The sequence below is a fragment of the Conger conger genome, chromosome 9, assembly GCF_963514075.1.
Source record: "Conger conger chromosome 9, fConCon1.1, whole genome shotgun sequence".
Lineage (NCBI taxonomy): Eukaryota > Metazoa > Chordata > Actinopteri > Anguilliformes > Congridae > Conger > Conger conger.
Genome location: NC_083768.1, coordinates 14,894,552 through 14,916,672, shown reverse-complemented (window position 1 = coordinate 14,916,672; position 22,121 = coordinate 14,894,552). Strand labels below are relative to the sequence as shown.

Sequence of the window (22,121 nt, the reverse complement as noted above, 5' to 3'; positions counted from 1 at the left end):
AGAACTACTGCTCACTGGATGCTTTTTGTTTTTTGCACTCTGCAAACTCTAAGAGAATATCGTGCCACCCTATTTGGCACCAACAATCATTCCACGGTCAGTCACTTAGATCACATTGCTTCCCCATTCTGACATTTGGAGTCAGATGTAAGTTGAGGGGGAAGGCACACAAGAACTTACAGGACACAGTGCACACTATTAAACACACTGCACACTATTTCAGAGTGTACATCATTTCACCATTACATGCAGTGCACACTATTACATACAGGGAACAATATTACACAGCACAGACTACTACACACAATGGTGTATATTATTACTCACAGTGTATGTGATTCCTCACAGTACACTAAATACAGTGCACACTATTTCACACAGTATTGTGGCTGTACCACCATTTCACACAAAGTGCTCAAAACAGAAAAACAAACCACTACTGGACTCAATTTTACTTTTCATTTTATTTCTCAAATGTGCATTTCACAGTCAACACAGAAAGGTGATTCAGTCAACAAAATAAATAAATAGCCTCATTCTCTGTACAAAATAATTATCAAAACTATAACAGCATGATTTTTTTAATGTTCCAGTGCCCAAAAGTATTCTTTCCCCCAAGATTGTCCTGCTCACACCATTTTAGACATTCTGCAGTTCCGGGTGTTCACACGGAGCTGGGAAAAAAAGCTTTTAAATTTGCTGCCCCCTTTGCTGGGAGTACACTGCAGAAAGACTTACAATTACCAGAACTGATTTCATATGATGCCTTTCAATCTTAAAGGACTTTTGGAAGTATTGTCTCTGTATCTAATTTGTTATTTATGCAATCCCAAAACTGCCTTTTCAAATGTTTGATATTTGTGTGTTTGTTTGTATGAAACCTAAATGTATCCGTTTATGCTGCCTGCGTGGCCAGGTTTCTCTGGAAAAAGAGATTGTAAATCTCAATGAGTCTTTACCTGGTTAAATAATATTAAAAAATCAGTAAATAAATAAATAAATAAATAAATAAATAAATACGTGGATTTTTGTGTTCCCATGGATACAGTAAACAGTCCCCTACAAAGGTATTGCAACAGCCTTTGTTTTTTCAATACACTGAAGTTCGAGGTCAAAAGATTTGTTAAACAACTTAGAACATATCAGATCAGACCCAATTTTTAGATGAGCAACAGTATTGGAACATGTCACTGACAGGTGTTTCTTGTTGCCCAGATGTGTCCTGTTGGATTGATTGGTTAAACAATAAATAGTTCTGAATGTCTACTCATTTAGCCTTGAATTATGCCTGTGAATACTGCATTTGTGGTAGAAAAGATAAACCAACATGAAGACCAGAGAGCTGAAAAGCAAGCCATTTTGAAGCTTAGAAAAGACGGGAAATCCACTGCACAAGCATTGGAGATAGCTTGTACAACGACTTGGAATGTGCTGAAAAAGAAACCCCAAATGTATTCAGTGTACTGCAAAAACGAATGAATTGGCCTTGCTGTTCCAAGACGTTTTGAAGGAACAGTATACATATATAAAAAAGAAAGTAACAACCATGAATATATAATGCCATAAAACAACCTTTCCAGAAATTAATAAAAACATGCAAAACACTTTACAGTTTACAATGGCAATCACACACAAATATGTTGATAGTTGTAATATCTGAATCTCTGTGGAAAAAGCACTGCTGCTGGTTCAACTGGACAAATACCAGACATTCAACCAATGCATGAGGCAGCAGAGCACATGTGCATTCTGTATGAATCCGAACGTGGGTGTCATCTCTGTGGAGCAACAGAACAGACCAGCAGTGCCCCCCCCGGGATATGAAACGGTATCAGTCACAATACAAAACAAACACCTAGCATTGCCACACTTTTTTCCCCAAAAAAAGTACCACGATTATAGGCATTATGTGGTCAGATTGCAGTCAGACTGCCTTCAACATCCCCAGGGTGTTTTTTGTTTTGTTTTTTTAAGTATCTTAAACCATGGCATCAAAACAAAGCTATATGGTTATACCCATACAGGTATGAGAGACGGGAACTGAACTTGAATTCAGTCCAGTTATGACGACGAACCGTCTGTGGCTTAGTGCTATTTAAAGGACAGCGTATCCTGAGTTGAGTTAATGTTCGGTCATGCTACTAAAATTACTGTCTACAGTCTAATTCCACAGACACTGCACTGGTTGTTCCAAGAAAACCCTCTTAAAAATTGATTTAATTTGACCAAACCCAAACTATAGCCCAAACTAAACTCAATAGCCAGAATTGGACAGTAAACAGCTATGTATCAGGTACACATAACATTTTTCAGCATAGAAATCAGCTCCGTCACAACTATTTGTAACAGGTGCAGCACATATTGGTCTGTACTATATAAACACTGTTAGAGAGAATTAAACACAAGGTTCATTCAGACCCGGACTTCAGTCCATTTTCCACTGAAGTCACTCACGCAATTATGACTCATGCGGAAAATGCACTAATGTGGAGTTTTTACTTGGGCTTATCAGAGATTTAAGCTGCTGCTTGCAGCCCATGGGGTGTAAAAGGGAAGTTTCCAGCAAAGTGACATAAAAAAAAAAAAAAGAACAATCAGCATTCATAAACTACAAGCCTAGACAGAGACAAACTATACCTACAACCAAGCAGGGGAGTGTTCTGAACCAATCACAGACTGATGTGGTGTAAACAATTCTGCTGGCCTTCTCTTGCGACTAAAGCCTATCAACAGCTGAGGGCCACCACAGCTCCTATTAAAAGCACGTAAAGTCAGGAAAGGGGTTTTGTACTGAACCAAGATTTTCACAGGAGTTTCAAGCATTATTCAGTCTTAAATAAGACTTTCTTATATACATACTATACAATGCATCATACTCCTGATTTTGAGCTTACAGGTGCTACCATGTATTTTTATTTAAATCACAAATGAATGCTGTTGAAAAACAACCTTTTCCGACCGTTTTTTTCTTTGCGTGATAGCATTCTTCATTCTCGCGTGATTAGGGAAATGTTTGTATTTTTTGGATAAAATCTAATTTGTTAATGGTTCAACGGAATTCCCTCCCCCACCAGTGCAGTATTAGCAGCACGCTATGTTCCTTAGTTTTGTGTGGTTTCATAAGGGCCTGCAGAATGCTAATAATGCTCTATCGGCTGTCCAGTATCCCACACAAAAACACACATTTTATTAAATACTTTTACTTGAAGGAAAAACTGGTTTCATTGTTGCTCAGTTACTGTTATTATAAATACAAAAGGTTTGACACGCAAGGCTTCCACAGACACACAGTGATGACAGAGGCAGGGATGGGGAGGGAGGAGTGGTGTGGGTGACAGGGAAGGGTGATGGAGTGAATTCAAAGGACCGGTGCTTTCTACTGCCCTGCTTCGTACCACTCTGCCATCTCCCCTGAACGCCGCAGCCCCCCCAAAAAACCCCAAAAAACAATCCAGGTGCCAGGTGCCAGGGCCCCAGGACCTGATTGGGGGCTCCCTCCGTGAGGAGAGCCAACATGGCCAGCCTGCCCCTCACTGGAGGAGACGTCTAAGCTCCCATTTCAGGCCCAGTCTGGAACGTTCCAGGGAGAGAGGGCTGGGTGGCACTGGGCACGTGTCGGAGGTGGCCCAGCCCAAATGAGGGGGCTTGTGGGGAGACTAAGGACAAAGGGTTTGAAGCAAAAGGACTTGATGTAAGGGGAGGAACAGGGGACACCCCTAGCCTGAATATGGTACTGCCTGAGGTGACAGCCATGGCTGGGGCTGGAGAGGTGCCTGAAAAATAAAAGAAAAAGATGAGCGGGTGAAGGGAGGGAGGGAGGGAGGGAGGGAAGGAAGGAAGGAAAGAGAATGAGAGCGGAGAGAGAATAGAGGATTAAGCACTAATAACTACAAGACTGAGGGTAATATTGTTATAGATGGATTAAACACCAATTATGCACTACTATGAGAATTATAGTCCACGTCAAAACACGGAATCACTATCACGGCCTCGATAACGGAATTTAACTTTTTTTTTAAAGTCAGTTTTCTCTCTCTCCCTCTCCCCGCTATCCTTCCTTACCCTGTGACTGCGTGAAGGGGCTGGGTTTGCTGACCATGGATGCCATGGGTGGGCCCGACTGCTTGGGTTTGGGTTTGGAGGAGACTAGGGAGTCTAAATCCACCAGCGACGCGTTGGCACCCAGGAAGGACTCAGGCGTTTTTCTGGCAGGGAGAGCGGCGCTTATGGAAGACAGGTCTAAGGACGCAGGGGCCCCCGCTCTGCCTCCACCCTCTCCACCATCCACTGCATGGTCTCCTGGAAGAGAGAAGGGGGTAGAGGGTTAGCACTGTGTGTTCCCCTGCTTTCCTGAGATCTAGCTTTATTTTATTTTTTGGAAGACCATCATTTTTTCTTTCACATTTATTGTCAGGGCCCGGTTTAGACAGATAGGGCACTGACATTATATCCCTGGGCAGGGTATTAACCCATGCTGCAGCAGCAATTTAGCATATTTACATGGACTAATCACGTGAACTATGTGTAATAGAATGGCTATATGTAATGGAATATCTTATTTCACCTCAGACTGTAGTCACAACAAAGAAAAGCAGTTTATCCCAATCTATAGTATTGGCTTACAACTGGCAGCAGCAAAATCAAATTATTTACAAGACCCCAGGAGGGGAGTGAAGCTTGTGATCAACTTAGAGGTGCTTCTCTGGCCAAGAGAAGGTGTCATCTACCAGAAATAGCAACTCAATGCGCAGTTTAAACAAGTAACCTGAAGCCCATTCACAACTCACTACAGGAACTTGTTACACTGGACACTAGCAGATGTGTAGAAAACCAGGGAGACACACTGAATATATGTTGGGTTGAGATAAAAAGACAAACATGAGACAAGAGTTCCGAATTTCAGCTTTTATTTCCTGGTATTTACACGTAGATGTGTTAAACTACTTGGAACATAGCACCTTTGGTATCAGACCACACAATTTTTAGGTGAGCAAAAGTATTGTAACAGAAAGTATTTAAGTAAGCGAAAGTAAATGACACCTAATATTTGGCAGCATATCCCTTGACCGAACCAAACTGTGGGCAGCAGAGAGAAAAAAGGTCCCGTCTCCCCAGTGATATGGCTTCCTTCCATGCCTTCCTATCATCCTTCTATTCCTCTGTCTCTCTTGCTAAATCTCCCTTCTTTCACTAAGATTAATGCAGCCACCTCTAACCCTTGCCAACTGTTTTCAACCTTCTCTTCTCACCCCCCTCCTCCCTCACAGCTGATGACTTCTGCGGATGTCTTCTTTGAAAAGAAGGTAGATGACGTCTGCAATTCCTTCACCCCACCATCTCCCCCTGCTGTCCCTCCAACCTTTCCCAACTCCTTATCCTTATTTAATCCCCTCGCTGACTCTTGACACTTTGAAACTCCTCACATCCCACCGCCAAACCACCTGTCCTGTCCTTCTGCAATCCATTTCTAATGTCGTTCTCCATTTTCTCTCTCCCCAATCAACACTTCCCTTTCTTCCAGCACTATGCCCCCTTCCCTTAAGAGGGCCTGTCACCCCTCTTCTCAAAAAACCTACTCTGCTCCAAACAACTACTGGTTTTTGGCTCTTCTTCCCTTCCCATCTAAAACTCTGGAATGTGCTGTCTGCTCCCAACTGTCAACTTCTCCTCCAGAACAATCTTCACGACCCCAACCAGTCCGGCTTCAAGAGTGACCACTCCACTGAGACTGCACTATTCGCGGTCATTGAGCCAAATCCCTCTCCTCTGTCCTCATCTTCCTCCACCCGTCAGCCGCCTTCGATACACTCAACCATGAGATTCTGCTCTCATTGCTGACTGGGATGGGTGTCACAGGATCTGCAATCACATGGTTATCTTCCCAACTCTCAGCTTGTTCCTACCAGCTGACTTGGGGCTCAGTCTCTGACCCACACCCCCTATGAAGGGCTCAGTTCCTGGGCCTCTCCTCGTCTCTCTATACACCATGTCTCTTGGGTCTGTAATCTCGTCCCATGGCTTTTCTTACCATTCTTATGCCGATGACACTCAACTCTTTCTTTCCTTCCCCCGCAATACCCAGGTCACCACACAGATCTCTGCCTGCTTGGTTGACATGTCTGTGCGGATGACTTCCCACCCCCTGAAGTTTAACCTTGCCAAGACTGAGCTTCTCTACATCCCTGCTAAGTCCTCTCCGACAATCAACCTCTCAATGATCGTCAAGGACTTGGGGTGACCCTCGATGACCATCTCACCCTTGCTCCACATATATCCGCCACTGCCAGAACCTGCAGGTTCTATCTCCATAATATACGACACCTCCTGACGGGGAAAGCCACCCAGCTCCTAGTTGTGGCACCAGTCAGCCCAGGTCAGCTCATGTATCATTACTCTCCACTGGCTTCCTATTGCCACATACATCCCCTTCAAGGCGCTTGTGTTGGCATTCCAGGCGGCTAAGGGGACTGCCCAACGCTACATCAAAACTTTAACTGCTCCCTACACCCCAGCAAGACCAATCTGGTCAGCCAGCTCTGGTCGCCTTGTGGTCCCCTCATTATGAGCACCAGGTGGGTGTTTGTGATATCACTGACTGATGTTTTGGGGTTTTTCTTCACAGCTCTCACAATGTTTTTGTCATCAACTGCTGTTGTTTTCCTAGGTCGGCCAGCTATTTCTTTCTTTTTCAGGACATTACAAGTTCTTGTACAAGCTATTTCCCCTCTTTTCTAAGCTTCAAAATGGCTTGTCTTTCTCCCAAAGACAGCTCTCTGGTCTTGAAGTTCGTTCATCATTACTAACACAAATGCAGTCTTCACTGGCAAAACCCAAGGCTAAAACCAAGAGTAGACATTCCAAACTATTTATTGTTTTACCAATCAAACAGGACACATCTGGGCAACAAGAAACACCCATCAGTCACATGTTCTAATACTTTTGCTCACCTCAAAGTTGGGTGGTCTGATGTAAAAGGTGATATGTTCTAAGTTTATCAAATCTAGATAAAAATACCAGGAAATAAAAGCTTAAATTCAGATTTGTCATCCCATGTACATCTTTTGACCTCAAACTCAGTGTATAGCAAAAACAAAGGAATTGACCTTGCTGTTCCAAAACTTTTGGAGTGGACTGTATGTCACTGTGCGAACGTCATTAAATGTGCAGTTCCATTAACAAAGAAAATAAAATAATTGTATAGACCATATATGTGTGAATATGAACTTAATTTCAAAGCAATAATGTTTTGACAACATATACTCTTTCCACGAACAAATATTAGTAGCACACTCAGAGAAATAAAATTTTCAAATCTAGACCACACCAACCACACCAACCACATCTAGAAGCCAGCAAATTGAATATGATCAATTGATGTTGCTATTCATTTGAATACCAATCGCTGGTTTACCTCACAATCAGCATATAAACAAAAAGGTTACAGTGTGGTCTTTATTGTAACAACCACAGACATTGAGTGAACAATCTAGCATTCTAGCGTTCGGACGGAGAGATATTAAATGTATTTTTTAAAATGTATTTGGGTGCGCCTTGACACACAGCTCCAGGGTGACTTTGCCCTAACGTACAGATCTAGTATCATATTTCCCAAGCCGAATTCAAACTTTAATCATTGTAGCCTACAATATAATGCTTAGCTGACCCTGTATGTCATTATTTGTGAAATGAGAGTCATCGCACTGAACAAAGTTTCTAGTTTACTGTATCTTTAGATTGTTTTGGAGGAGTTCATGGACTGTTCTTGAACATAGGCCTCTATCAGAAATACAACACTCTGCTATTCCCTACTGTCGGAATATTGCAAGTATTTCAGATAGTTCTGGACTAGAGTGCTCACATTTGGCAGCTGGTGGTGGTTGTGCAAACAACAAGTAGTTACTCTAGAAAAAAACAAAAAAATCAGTTTTTTCCAGAGTAACTAAATTCGATTTCCACCTATTTGCAATACACACATGGTTGAAGACTTGTACCTTTCAGAAACTTCAGCAAATTTATGTCAGCACATGTACATAGTCTACACAAAAGTTACACAAAAAATAGGACCAACCCAGAACTATGTTATATTTGATGTCAACGTACAAAATATGGTAAAGATATCGACAGGGATTCAAATTCAAATATTTTGGCCAGAAACATGAATGATCAGCTTATTTTCTATAAAAAGATGTTTTAATACAAAATGAAAAAATAAAATTAACCTTCATGTGTGTTTAATTCACATACACTCAGTGAGCAATTTCTTAGGTATTTATTAGACTTATTTTTGTTATTAGACTTCTACTGCTGTAGCCTATCCACTTAGAATTATGATGCATTGTGCATTCAGAGATGCTCTTCTGCATAGCACTGTTGTATTGCACTGCTTTGCAAATAAGAGGTAGATACGAATCTAACAAGCTGTCTGTTTAACAATCGGGCATCAACATCATGTGTTATTATTATAAATATTAACGCAACTCTAATTTGGGACATTGAGGTCTCAACATTAGTACTTATTGTTTTATTTTATTACCTTCTGTTAAATCACATTGCATGGAAAGCACTTTCAACTGCATTTATTTGCATGAAAAGTACGATAATTGATAATTGTTGTTTAATTAAAGCCGTGCACAAGGAGGTTGCTCTGGTGACTGTCTGCATTGGTAGTGTCATTTCTAAGAAACAAAGCACTGCTGTAGCCACAGAGGGGACGGTGAGTTACCTGTGTCTGCACCATTAGCGGTGTCTTTAGCTGGGCCTCCCCAGGGGTCAGAGGTCGTGGATTCGGCAGCTTTGGCCCCTCCGTCTGCTCCCCAGGGATCTCCCGTCGCTGCAGCACTAGCTCCCCACGGGTCCCCACTCGGCGGACTGACAGCTGAGTCGGAGAGACGATACACACACTGGCCATTAAAATACGGTTTGTATGGATAGTATTATGCATACTGAGAGAAAATGACATCCAATCCGTTTTATCTGAACAAAAATGGAAGCGATAAAACCACTACTATTTACTGCTGGATTAAGATTGACTGTCATACCCTCCCACATGTCATTCAGTGGAGTGACTTTCACAAGGCAGTGTGTGAAAGTTGCGACCTTTTCATGTGAACAAGTGACATACAGCACAGCATAGCACCATACACATTTGTGTATGGAATTCAGAACTTTCTTCCAACAGCGCATTAGCTTATTCAACCATCTACCACTTTAAATGAGGTGGTGCTAATCTGTACAATATTAGTAGCTAAGGCAGTACCAAATCTCACCATCTGTCATAACATTTACATTTAAGGCACTGAGCGCAGACACTCTCACCCAGAGTGGCTTAAAGAGCTTATAGTCTCTTACATACTATCCATTTATACCACTGTATATCGTTACTGAAGCAATCCGGGTACCTGCAATGGCAGTACCCTACCTTGGATTGAAACCTTCAACCTTGGATTTACAAGCGCAGTTCCTTGTGCCACAGGGCACCCCAGAGAGAGATCATGTGGAATGTTGCCTAAAATTGCACATACGCCTCTTTATCTGTGCGTTGCAGGACTTTCATGACGGCCTGAGGCCCTGCACAGAAGACTGCTTTGCCCCACTCACCGGCAGAGGAGCCCCACGGGTCATTGCTGGCCTTGGACGAATCTCCCCACGGGTCAGCGGAGGGGTCTGCCGCCGTCCCCCCGTCGCCCCAGGGGTCCGACTGAGCCGGGGGAGTGGCGGGCGCGCCCCAGGGGTTGGAGTTTGCAGGGGGCGTGGTGGGGGGCCCACCCCAGGGGTCTGAGGCAGCGGGGGCAGCAGAGGAGTCCGCGGGAGCCGCTGCTGGGGCTCCCCACGGATCTGAGGAGCCCCCCTCTGTCGGCGGGGCCTTCTAGAACAGTGAGAGAGAGAGAGAGGAGCTAACGGCGTGTTCGTACACTAGCGGTGGAGACGCCAACACGGAATACAGTACAGTGATCCGAGTGTCCCTGCCTGTGAAGGAGATGGAATGGCAGGGACGGATCAGGTGACCTGAGGAGAGTGACAGGTGATGAAAGCAGAACGCTGTGGCGCCTTTTTAGGCTTCTCCCTCGGCCTCGGCCACTGCCACTGCAGTAAAGTGGTCTTAAGGTTGTGACCCCTGCACAGTCGCATGTGCCTCTTGCAGGTGTCTGAATTCTGTTACATAACATCTACGTTAATTCCCTCACCAATGCTGATCCCTCACTATCCTGCACGGTCAAATAAGGATTAAAAAAATGTTTGTGGTGTAAATTCCAGCATTAGGAATCCTAAGGCAACAGCCTTGATCAAATTTCGTGCTGTCCCCACACAATTCTGAAAGGGTCAGACTGAAAAAACATTTCAATACTAGTGTTGTGTACGGTGGATTTGTACCATTTGTAACTGAAGCGGCTTTACTCCGATGTGACGCTGTATTGTAATCGGCACAATGCACCAGGAAAGGTACTACCAAAGGACTCAGTCACAGCAGCTATACAGATGGAGTGAGTGATCAGATGTAGAGCCGAATTTGTTGCGTTCGGATAGGATTGGTTGCTTTCTTTGGCCCCCAAAGTACGTCCACTATTTTTTTTTCCAGTGGCCTCGATAGTCCAAATGGTGTGACTTTGCAACGGAGGACATTATCCCCAATGCACTTGCGTTCTGATAAAAACCGTTAATAATTTTATTATGACACTTGTTACAGAAGGAGGGTGAAACAACGGGATTAGTGAAATGAAATAAGATGCATCACTCCGTGTGGAGACAAATTTTACAGCAGATTGACATAACTAAATCATTGGTTGTCTGTTTGGTGGCCTGCAAATGGTGTTGGCTTCATAGACTGGAATTGGAATAACTTTTGTGGGAGGCCTGGTCTTTTGAAAAGCGACGGTATTCACCCCTTGAGGTGGAGCTATCTCTTTAAATAGCCTAAATTCCATACATGGTATTAAAGGGGTGTCAATTTATGCTAATCACAAATTTTGTGAACGCGCCTTTGACGTAGGATTATTTGGTATTTATCAACATTCACGCATGGACAAAAAAGCGATGTCTACGCGTGTTTGCTAAATGGGACGGGTTCCGATTGCACATAAATTTGCACATACAGTCAGGTCCATAAATATTGGGACATTGACACAATTCTCATCTTTGAAATGAAACGAACAAGATATGCTTTAACTGCAGACTTTCAGCTTTAATTTGAGGGTATTTACATCCAAATCAGGTGAACGGTGTAGGAATTACAACAGTTTGTATATGTGCCTCCCACTTGTTAAGGGACCAAAAGTAATGGGACAAACTAACAATCATAAATCAAACTTTCACTTTTTAATACTTTTAAATCCTTTGCAGTCAATTACAGCCTGAAGTCTGGAACGCATAGACATCACCAGACGCTGGGTTTCATCCCTGGTGATGCTCTGCCAGGCCTCTACTGCAACTGTCTTCAGTTCCTGCTTGTTCTTGGGGCATTTACCCTTCAGTTTTGTCTTCAGCAAGTGAAATGCATGTTCAATCGGATTCAGGTCAGGTGATTGACTTGGCCATTGCATAACATTCTACTTCTTTGCCTTAAAAAACTATTTGGTTGCTTTCGCAGTATGCTTTGGGTCATTGTCCATCTGCACTGTGAAGTGCCGTCCAATGAGTTCTGAAGCATTTGGCTGAATATGAGCAGATAATATTGCCCGAAACACTTCAGAATTCATCCTGCTGCTTTTGTCAGCAGTCACATCATCAATAAATACAAGGGAACCAGTTCCATTGGCAGCCATACATGCCCACGCCATGACACTACCACCACCATGCTTCACTGATGAGGTGGTATGTTTTGGATCATGAGCAGTTCCTTTCCTTCTCCATACTCTTCTCTTCCCATCATTCTGGTTGATCTTTGTCTCATCTGTCCATAGGATGTTGTTCCAGAACTGTAAAGGCTTTTTTAGATAACTCTAATATGGTCTTCCTGTTTTTGAGGCTCACCAATGGTTTACATCTTCTGGTGAAGTCTTCTCTTGATTGTTGACTTTGACATACATACACCTACCTCCTGGAGAGTGTTCTTGATCTGGCCAACTGTTGTGAAGGGGTTTTTCTTCACCAGGGAAAGAATTCTTCTGTCATCCACCACAGTTGTTTTCCGTGGTCTTCCGGGTCTTTTGGTGTTGCTGAGCTCACCGGAGCATTCTTTCTTTTTAAGAATGTTCCAAACAGTTGATTTGGCCACACCTAATGTTTTTGCTATCTCTCTGATGGGTTTGTTTTGATTTTTCAGTCTAATGATGGCTTGCTTCACTGATAGTGACAGCTATCATATCTCATATTGAGAGTTGACAGCAACAGATTCCAAATGCAAATAGCACACTTGAAATGAACTCTAGACCTTTTATCTGCTCCTTGTAAATGGGATAATGAGGGAATAACACACACCATGGAACAGCTGAGCAGCCAATTGTCCCATTACTTTTGGTCCCTTAAAAAGTGGGAGGCACATATAGAAACTGTAGTAACTACACCGTTCACCTGATTTGGATGTAAATACCCTCAAATTAAAGCTGGAAGTCTGCAGTTAAAGCATATCTTGTTCGTTTCATTTCAAATCCATTGTGGTGGTGTATAGAGCCAAAAAGAGGAGAATTGTGTCGATGTCCCAATATTTATGGACCGGACTGTAGATTTCCGAAAATATTCATAAATGACGCCCAATGTATGACAAATTACAAAAAAAGGTTTTTACCTGTTCTGCTTCCTCTTTGCTGTTAGCGTCGTCTCCAGCGGTCTGTGACTCAGCAGCATCGGCCTTGCCCACAGGCGCTTTGGTCAGAGAGGTCAGAGACGCAACTCCGCCCAGCTGCAGACCCCCTGGCCTGTTAGCGAAGTTGAGAGCTGGGGGCGGAGAAGTGGAGGAGGCTTGGGGACGAATAAGGGAGTGGAGCAGGAAGGAAAGAATTACAAACAAACGGATATAGACAAGCTGCAGACAAAATTAATTTTTTCCTCAATTTAGTAAAGTTTTCATAACCATACGAATAGGTCTTCAAGTATATATATATCTAAAAATCTTTTTTCCAATCTATATCCTTTTGCACTGCGGTGCGTATCCTCATTTGAGGCCTTTGTTGTTTAAAGTACATTGTATTGATTTCCCATGAACACCTAGACCTGTGCTACTCTTTTTTGCAGTGATGTTCTGAGCATTTCTCACCAGCTCTAAAGGCCATTCTATCTGAAAGCTTTCTTGGTCTTCCAGAACTTGCCTTGGACTTCAACTGTTCAATTTATCTTCCACTTTCTAATAATGTTCCTGAAAGTGGAAATGGGTCATTTGAAATTGAGAGCGTTTTGTAGCCTTCTCCTTCTTGGTGAAATTTAACCATCTTCATTCTCAAATCCTTGGACAACCATTTAGAGGAACCTATGGTTGTTCACACCAGGCAGAACAGAGACTGTAGTTGGATACTTTAGAAGGCAGGGAGTTACTTCAGAATAAAAAGTTCAGCCCTGGAATTATACTCACCCTAACTGAAGCCCTAACAAGTAAATCACCTGGGTCTGGGCCTTAGTAATCATCTTTTTAAAAAGGAACAAAGAATAATCCTAAAAGGGTTCCCAAACACTTGCACAGGGCCTTTTTTTATAATTTATATACAGTAAAAAATTTAAATAAAAAGCAATCTTGCTTAAAAACTTGCAGAAAGGTCTCTGTATTGTATAGAGTTGAGGTTTGCTACAGATCACATAGACATTTATTGCAACAGACATTTAAACCAGGGCTGCCCACAATTTCGCACCCCACTGTAATTGTAATCAAAACATGTGTTTCAAAATATATTTGCTTTATTCTGTTCATATTAGATGAAGAACTATCCCCTATTTTTTATTTTTTACATTCATTAAATTAATAAATGGAGTCAAGTTCCAACACAGCAGTACAGTTATCGATGTACCCATCCCTTCATATAGGATACATTTCCACCATTTTAATGCTGACATATCTGCTTCTTACTAATGTTGGGGATACAGAAAATAACTGAAGTATTCTACCCTTACTCTCCTGGAATACCACTTCCTCATGCTAACAGCCATATTTATGTGAATTCTTAACTGTTTATGCCAAACTTTCTTTACACACTTTAAAGAGCATCCAATTCACATAGCTGAAGCTTTCTGGCTGCTGGGATGAGATATTTGAAATCCCTACCACAGGCTAATATAAATACTTGAATGTTACTGTGGGAGCTTATTCAAATATTTGCCCATACTTGATTAGCTCATCAGAGCCCGGTCACAAATACACTTCTCAAAGTGCACAAGATTCCATCACTTCACACTGCCTGGCACCAGCTCTTCAAAATGTTGCAGGGTCTTAAGCCTGTTTAAAAACAGGATCATGTATACACGGATGTATCCTGTTCAACATTGCACCCGGATAACTATGTGCAGACTTGAAAGTTACAAGGGTTCCAAATTGCTTACGCATGAGAAAATGTTATTTTTTTTATTTTTTTTTAACACCTCTATAATTAGTAACACAGCGCATGACAGATTTAATATGATCTCAGTGAATGAAAGCTGCAGAGCAGAATGGAGGACGAACATTCCCTTACCACTGGTGGTCTGTGCCATCTTCTCTTTGGTCTTGAGTGCATGGGTTCTCTCTTCCTTTAGTTTTTCTTCATCTTTCAGAAGAGTGACAAGCTGCTTCGCCTTCTCCCTCACATTTACACCCTGTACAAAACAACACTCAGTTTATTCACATTCACACCCTGTACAAAACAACACTCAGTTTATTCACATTCACACCCTGTACAAAACAACACTCAGTGTTATCCACATTCCATATTCACAGCCTGTACAAAACAACACTCAGTGTTATTCACATTCACACCCTGTACAAAACAACACTCAGTGTTATCCACATTCCATATTCACACCCTGTTCAAAACAACACTCAGTGTTATTGAACTATTCCAGTTCAATACTGCAGACAGTGAGTGCAATTTATTTGCTGTGTGCATGAGAGAGAGAGAGAGAGAGAATTTGTTGTGTTTCTATGTGAGCTTATGCACAAGCATGTTCATCCTACGTATATAATAATAATATATAATATAATATTAGTGGATTCACACAAGTGGTTGATGCATGGCAGCACGTGTGCGAGACTGTGCATGCACACACTGCAGTACGGATTGTGCACACACTGCATGACGGATTGTGCATGACGGATTGTGCACACACTGCATGACGGATTGTGCACACACTGCAGTACGGATTGTACACACTGCAGTACGGATTGTACACACTGCATGACAGATTGTGCATGACGGATTGTGCACACACTGCAGTACCTGGTCTTTGCCATCCCTGTCTATGAACTGGAATTCCCTCAGGGTCTGGAGAACATAAATGTTCTCGTTGCACTGCTGGGCCACACGGTCAGAGCCTGTCTTCAGCAGGTAGTCCAGCAGGGTCATGGCCTGGGGAACAAATACATTATTAAGCATATTATTAATACTGTGCCAGTTTCAACCACGGCATGTTCAGGCACCACTTAAAGCTTCATATATTGGACTTTCCATCTTTAAAAGTATTTTTTCAAATGAACATGATATTTATAGACTTATGTATTAGATTATCCCCAATTTATTTCCCTGCTTTGGCTTTCTTTCCCTCCCTCCCCAAATGTGTGTGTGTAATAGTGTTGTGGTGCTGTCGGTCTAGCCCAGGTATAGCTGATGGTCTTGTTTAATATTTGGATTGTGAAAAAAATAAACCACTTTATTTTAAACCCTATCCACTTTGCCCGTTTTTGGTTGAGTCGTCAACGTCTCAAATTATTTTGAATGAAAAATATTAACAATAAAATGCAACGTAATAAAACCGCATAACAGCGATGCCAGATATCTGAGAACAGATATCAGAAGATCTTAGAAGCCCATCAGCCTCTTATTTGCAAAGCAATAAATAAAACAGCAGGCTGCCCCACACCATGATCACAGTTTAACCCCCACCTCGCCCCCCACCATGACTATAAAGAAAATAAAAGGCATATTAATAATAATAATAATAATACATTTTATTTAAAGCGCCTTTCACGTCACCCAAGGACATATTCTAACAATCCTTGATACCATTTCGCTAAGTCAAAAAATAATGTTCCAATATAAGAACAAAAATACACAAGTTCCATGTGGGATCGATTTAGTGAAATACTTAACCAGGATGAGTCAAGTGCTGGGTATGTCATATGTCATATGCAACAGCTGCAAAGCGCTATAGAATACCAGTGGCCAGAATAGTTTGTCAGTGATCAGGGCTGTGCTTTGAAAACGCTGTGCTTTGAACCTACCACTGGGTCCCGTGCTCTGCACATATACTGAACACGGTGCTGAAACAAGCTTTCAGTGAGAAGAATACACCAGAATCCATCAAAGAAGTGGTGGGTATGTTAGATAACCGCAAACGCTTCGTAACATTTCTGAAGGGAACGGGGGCTGTTGCGTGTTTAGCGCATCACTGAAAATGTTGACTCCGAAGGACAGACAGGAGCTGATGAAGCAAGTGCGGGCACTTATAAATAAAGAACCAGAGTCAGCCAGAATGGGGACAAAGGCACCTCAATCACCAATGCATCAGCAGCAGCCTAGCTATTAATTTAACTTTTTATCCTGCATGGATATACCGCCAATAACTACTGTGTATACCACGGGCGGCTTGTAGCGTAGTGGTTAAGGTACATGACTGGGACACGCAAGGTCGGTGGTTCGGTCCCCGGTGTAGTCACAATAAGATCCGCACAGCCGTCTGCATTGCTCCAGGGGAGGATTGTCTCCTGCTTAGCCTAATCAACTGTACGTCGCTCTGGACTTTAAATGCTCATTTAAAACCAGCCAACTTCAGCGTAATATGTTACCATTTCATCAACTTACATATATCCCACTGAGAAATAATGGCAATGTGTGATCTGGTTTGGGTCTCAAAATCTGAAAAAAATAATTTGCTTTGGTGGGTGGCGGTTTGGGGTTTCCTACCCTTTCCAACAATGTATAATGTGTCATAGTCAGGTGACGGACAGTTCAGGAATATTGCTGCGCTCGTATAGCAGAATCAATATACAGGGGGGGGAGATGGATTGCCTATGGAATCACTACATGACTGAATATGACTGAAAAAAGAATAACTAAACTAAACTAAAATAAAGCAACCCTATGGCCCTGAACCCTATATCCTATTTATCCAGAAGCCAGAGGTCTTTGCGTGCCCAACTGAGAACTGGTTCCTGTCTCTTAATTTCCTTTTATATTTCACTCAACACTACATGATGATTTGAGGACCCCTTGTTTAATGTAATGCAAGAGAAAAAACCTGAATTATTCTGGGCAGGAGAAGGTGATAAATTTGAATTATTTAAAAATGAAAGTATTTAAGACAGCCTTTATTTCCAAGGCCTGGAGGAAATGTGTATATGTAGGCATATATACAGTCACTGAGCGCTTTATTTGGTATTACTTACTTATACTTATTACTTTTTAGACTTCTACTGCTATAGCTTATCATGCAGAAAATATATGCAGAAATTCAGTGACAGTCAGAAACCATAATCATAAGGCATTATCTTTCACTCTTTTTTTAGCACTGCACGAGCACTAGCCAAATGGCTAGCATACTAGCATCGCACTGCAGCATTGGGAAATACAGAACCATCCTCAGTTTTATCTTATATCTACCCAAAATGCGCCTTTCCGACTCACCTTATAGACGTGCCTCCAGTTCTTCCCACTGTCATTGAGGCGTTTCCACACCATTGTCATGATTTCAGAGCAGGCCACAACATTGTAGGTGAGGTCTGAAATCTCAGCCATCAGAGAGCTGGATGGGCCCCAAGGGTCATTGGAGGTTGCTTCCCTAACCTTGAGAGAGACATATGGAGGTAGCACGGGATAGCGGAATACAATGTTTTCTCAAAACACTAAAAGAGGAATGTACCAAGGGGAAAAGGACGAGTGTAAAACACAGGCGAGAAAAGGGAAAGTAAGGTCTCACCTTGATCTCCGCCTCAGAGAAGTTTTGAACAATGTTCTTCAGTTGCCGGCGTAGCATTGAGGTCGACATGGCGACTGCGTGGATGTGTAGCTCTAATGAGATCTGCAAGAAAGGTAAGATGGTGGAAGACTGTTAATGCCACTGAAGTGCCATCGTAGCCAAAAACATTTGCTTTTTTTAATGATCTACAGTGACCACCATAATTCATTGGACAGTGACACATTATTCGTTATTTTGGTTCTGTACTCTTGGCACTTTGAGTTTAAAGGATACAATGACAATGAGGTTGAAGGGCAGACTACTTTAATTTGAGGGTATTTTCATCCACATCGAATGACTTCCTGTACAAGGTCCGACAAGTATTATGAGTATTTGTTGAATTGGCTTCACAGATGTGTTTTGTTAGGTAGGTGTATTCATTTGAGACATTAGTGAATTCAGAAGGGAGCTGTTGATGTATAGACTTGAATTTAGCCTTGGCAATTGCCTTTGCAGATTGTTGTTGGGTGTGACAGCATGAGGAAGAAAGCAGTGCCAATGCAAATTAAGCTGGCCATCATAAAGCTCAGAAATTAAAATCAATCAATCAGGAACATTCAGAAAACCCTTGCTTGCCCAAGTCAACAGTCTGGTTAATTATTAACAAGAACAAAATAACAAAATAACCCGAAAGGAAGTGATGCACGGATCGGCTCTGACGTCATCCGAATCTTGCATAAATCATCCCCCCCGCTACCCACCCAAACAAATTATTTTCTCTGATTAAGAGACCTGCACCCGATCACACATTACCATTACTTCTCTGTGTGATACATGTAAGCGTGATGATATGGTAAAATATTAGTAGGCTGGTATTAAATAAAGTCCCCTCCGAAGGTATTGGAACAGTAAGGTCAATTCCTTTGTTTTTGCAATACTCTGAAGACAATTGAGTTTGAGCCCAAAAGATGTACATGAAATGAAAGATCCGAATTTCAGCTTTTATTTCCTGGTATTTTTAGCTAGATTTGTTAAACAACTTAGAACATATCACCTTTTGTATCAGACCACCCAATTTGAGGTGAGAAAAAGTATTGGAACATGTGACTGACAGGTGTTTCTTGTTGCCCAGATGTGTCCTGTTAGATTGATTGGTTTTAGCCTGGGGTTTTGCCTGTGAAGTCTGCATTTGTGTTAGAAAGGTAAACCAACATCAAGACCAGCGAGCTGTCTTTGGGAGAAAAGCAAACCATTTTGAAGCTTAGAAAAGTGAAATCGATCAGTGCCACTGCACAAGTATTGGACGTAGCATGTACAACAACTGAGCAACAGACATCAAACAGGTCGACCAAGGAAAACAACAGCGGTTGATGACAGAAACATTGTGAGAGCTGCAAAGAAAACCCCAAAACAACAGTCAGTGACATCAAACAATCTCCACAGCACAGGGGTGACGGCATCTCAATCAACCGACTTATAGAGGCTAGAGGCTATATCACAAGATGCAAACCACTCATCAGTTGTAAGAATCGGAAGATGAGATTACCACATGATGTACCATATCATATACACTCACCAAGCACTTTATTAGGTATTACTTTTTTTAATTTTTTTTTTTTTTATACTTCTACTGCTGTAGCCTATCCACTTACGAGTTATGATGCATTGTGTGTTCAGAGATGCTCATCTGTATACCACTGTTGTAATGTGTGGTTATTAGCGTTACTGTCACCTTCCTGTCAGCTTTGACCAGTCTGGCCATTCTCCTGACATCTCTCATTAACAAGGCGTTTCTGTCTCAAGAACTGCTGCTCACTGGATTTTATTTTAGTTTTTTGTACCATTCTCTGCAAACTCTAGACCCGTCCGACGAGCAGATTTGCCGTTTCAGCAGTCCGTTTGTCAAGCGATGATGTATTTGTATTGTGATTGTGATTTTAATTTTAATTATCTGAAACTGTTATTTTGAAAAATTAAGGAATAATTTTGGATGATTCCTAAATTAAGGGGAAAAAAAATCTGCTTAAAAGGAGCCCTTGTCCATTACATTAAGAGGACAGGACTCCAATTTATTACAAGTGGCAAGTGCGTGGTTAGCTGGCTAAGCGACGGATATTTGATTTCTGTCTCCATTTTGAAGATAGGTAACATGTAGTCGAGCTACATAAAAGAGCCAGGAACTTGTAGTTTGTGAGGAATGACATGCATTCGACCAGTAAAGGAATTTTATCCAGATTAATGAACGTTTTCGATGTTCTTTATTGAAGCTGTCATCTTGTCTGTGGTTATACAAATAAAATAGAAATTAAATACATTAAATAAAATATGGGACATTAGGACAAAAAAGTGGGAATGAGACAGCAGTTATTGATTCAGGGCGCATGGAAGGGACTGGAAATTGAATTATCCACTGTAACTTGAGAGGTGAAGCTTCTCTCAAGACTATGGATATGAAAGATATCTAGAGCAAAGTAAAACAGAACAAACCTAGAAGCACAGTAGTCACTGTTTCTCTCCCCTCACCTGTTCAAGCTGGTATGTGGGATGGTGGAAATGGCTTTCTCAGGCTCCGCTCTGACTCTCACTGTGCACCCCTCGCCACGATGACATTGGGCCCAAGCAAGCACCGAAGATCTGGGAAATAAAATTGCACATCTTAAAATAAAAATAAAAATAAATAAAAATAAAAAAGCATCCAAACAGAGAAAGCCTAAAAAAAACCCAGCTACACAATGCAGGCAGCAGTATGACAGCAGCCTTACGAACAGTATTCACAGCTTAACGTTACCATGGATTCTAGGCTAGATACTTTTAGCTTCAGTCAGCACTAGAGCTTGGGAACTGTCTTTGCTAATAGAGTATAATAATGCTAGCTATTCATCGTAAAGACAAACAATTAAAAGCGGCAATGCAACCAACACAATTAAACTTAGATGACGCTAGTGGAGTATGGAGACACAAAAATAACGCATGCAGCTACGGCAAAAGCAAATTAGCTGAATAAATCCACAAAATAAATATAATATTCAGTTTTCAGTCGCTAGCGAAAAAAACTGCAATCTACCCATGGCTGGCTATGTAAAACTTGCATTTCGTTTGCCATCGAGATAATAATAAATGCAAAACATGATTTCGCCAACTGACCAATCAGCTAGTTATCCATCAGCCAGCTAACTGGTACCGTTGTCCCACACCCCTTTCCCCCTTTAAACCTTGTCTAGGTGACAGGTGAGAGGATTGTCTAAAACGATGCGTCAGGATGAATTAAGCCAAATAAACTACACATGATATTATGTGATTCTAACAAAAAGGAAGACAAATAGCAAGTATCTAGACTACACAGTCTGTGACAGATGCTGCTAGCTAGGTAGCTAACTTCAGCTAACTAAATGGAAATAACAGCAGAAAACGCGTTAGCTAACTTACATCAACTAGCTGACATAGCTATAACATTAAATGTTTAATTATTTTCTCGAATAAAACTGCTAGGTAATAATTGCTGTGATCGTCGAATCAGAACTACATTTTAGGTACAAACCCTGGAGAAGATGATGCTCTCAGGAATGAAGCTTACTACAAAAATAAGATTCAGAGATGGCGGCACTTCCGCTTCCTTTAATTCCACCCATTGAACTGTTCGGCCTGTTACATTTCAGTTTATGGTTACGCCCCTTGTACATGCCCTTGATGCCTTGCACCTCCGATTTATGCAAGGAAAATGGCACACCCCCCCCCCCCTAAATCCCTGGGTCACACGCTTTAAAAAAAAAAATTGGTGACACTACCAAATGAGATTACACTTTTTTACAAAACTAAACTGTGGATAATTTTACATTTCTTTCACACAAAATGCTTTCAATGACAACATCTTTCAACATTATTTTCTCACTCAAACACAACCACCAGCAAAACTACAGCACTTTTTGCACATCTTAACATACTGTTTTCAAAACCTTGGCAATCCTCCACAGATATGTCCTGGCATGCAGAATTCATTGCATTCAGCAGGGACATCGGATCATGTGTGTAAGGACGCGGGACAGAACCAATGTGCAGACTCAGGGACAAGAATACGGCAGGCTTTATTAACAGGCCAGATCCAAAATGCAGTCCAG

General features: G+C 41.8%; 1 protein-coding gene across 2 annotated transcripts; it reads right to left on the bottom strand.

Moving 5' to 3' along the window:
• Positions 1 to 445: 445 nt before the first annotated feature.
• Positions 446 to 21,626, bottom strand: LOC133136192 (epsin-1-like). 2 transcript variants are annotated; one of them, XM_061253458.1, is made up of 11 exons: positions 21,545 to 21,626; positions 20,530 to 20,640; positions 18,028 to 18,129; positions 17,736 to 17,894; positions 15,333 to 15,461; positions 14,592 to 14,712; positions 12,722 to 12,894; positions 9,598 to 9,865; positions 8,723 to 8,875; positions 4,063 to 4,299; positions 446 to 3,773 (listed from the first exon to the last, which is right to left on the bottom strand). In XM_061253458.1, exons 3-11 carry the CDS (start codon positions 18,094 to 18,096, stop codon positions 3,547 to 3,549), a joined length of 1,536 nt encoding a protein of 511 aa, XP_061109442.1. In that variant the 5' UTR covers positions 18,097 to 18,129; positions 20,530 to 20,640; positions 21,545 to 21,626; the 3' UTR covers positions 446 to 3,546. The 2 variants fall into 2 exon arrangements, with proteins under 2 accessions (XP_061109442.1, XP_061109443.1); XM_061253459.1 differs by having other exon boundaries at positions 3,587 to 3,773; positions 4,097 to 4,299.
• Positions 21,627 to 22,121: the final 495 nt, after the last annotated feature.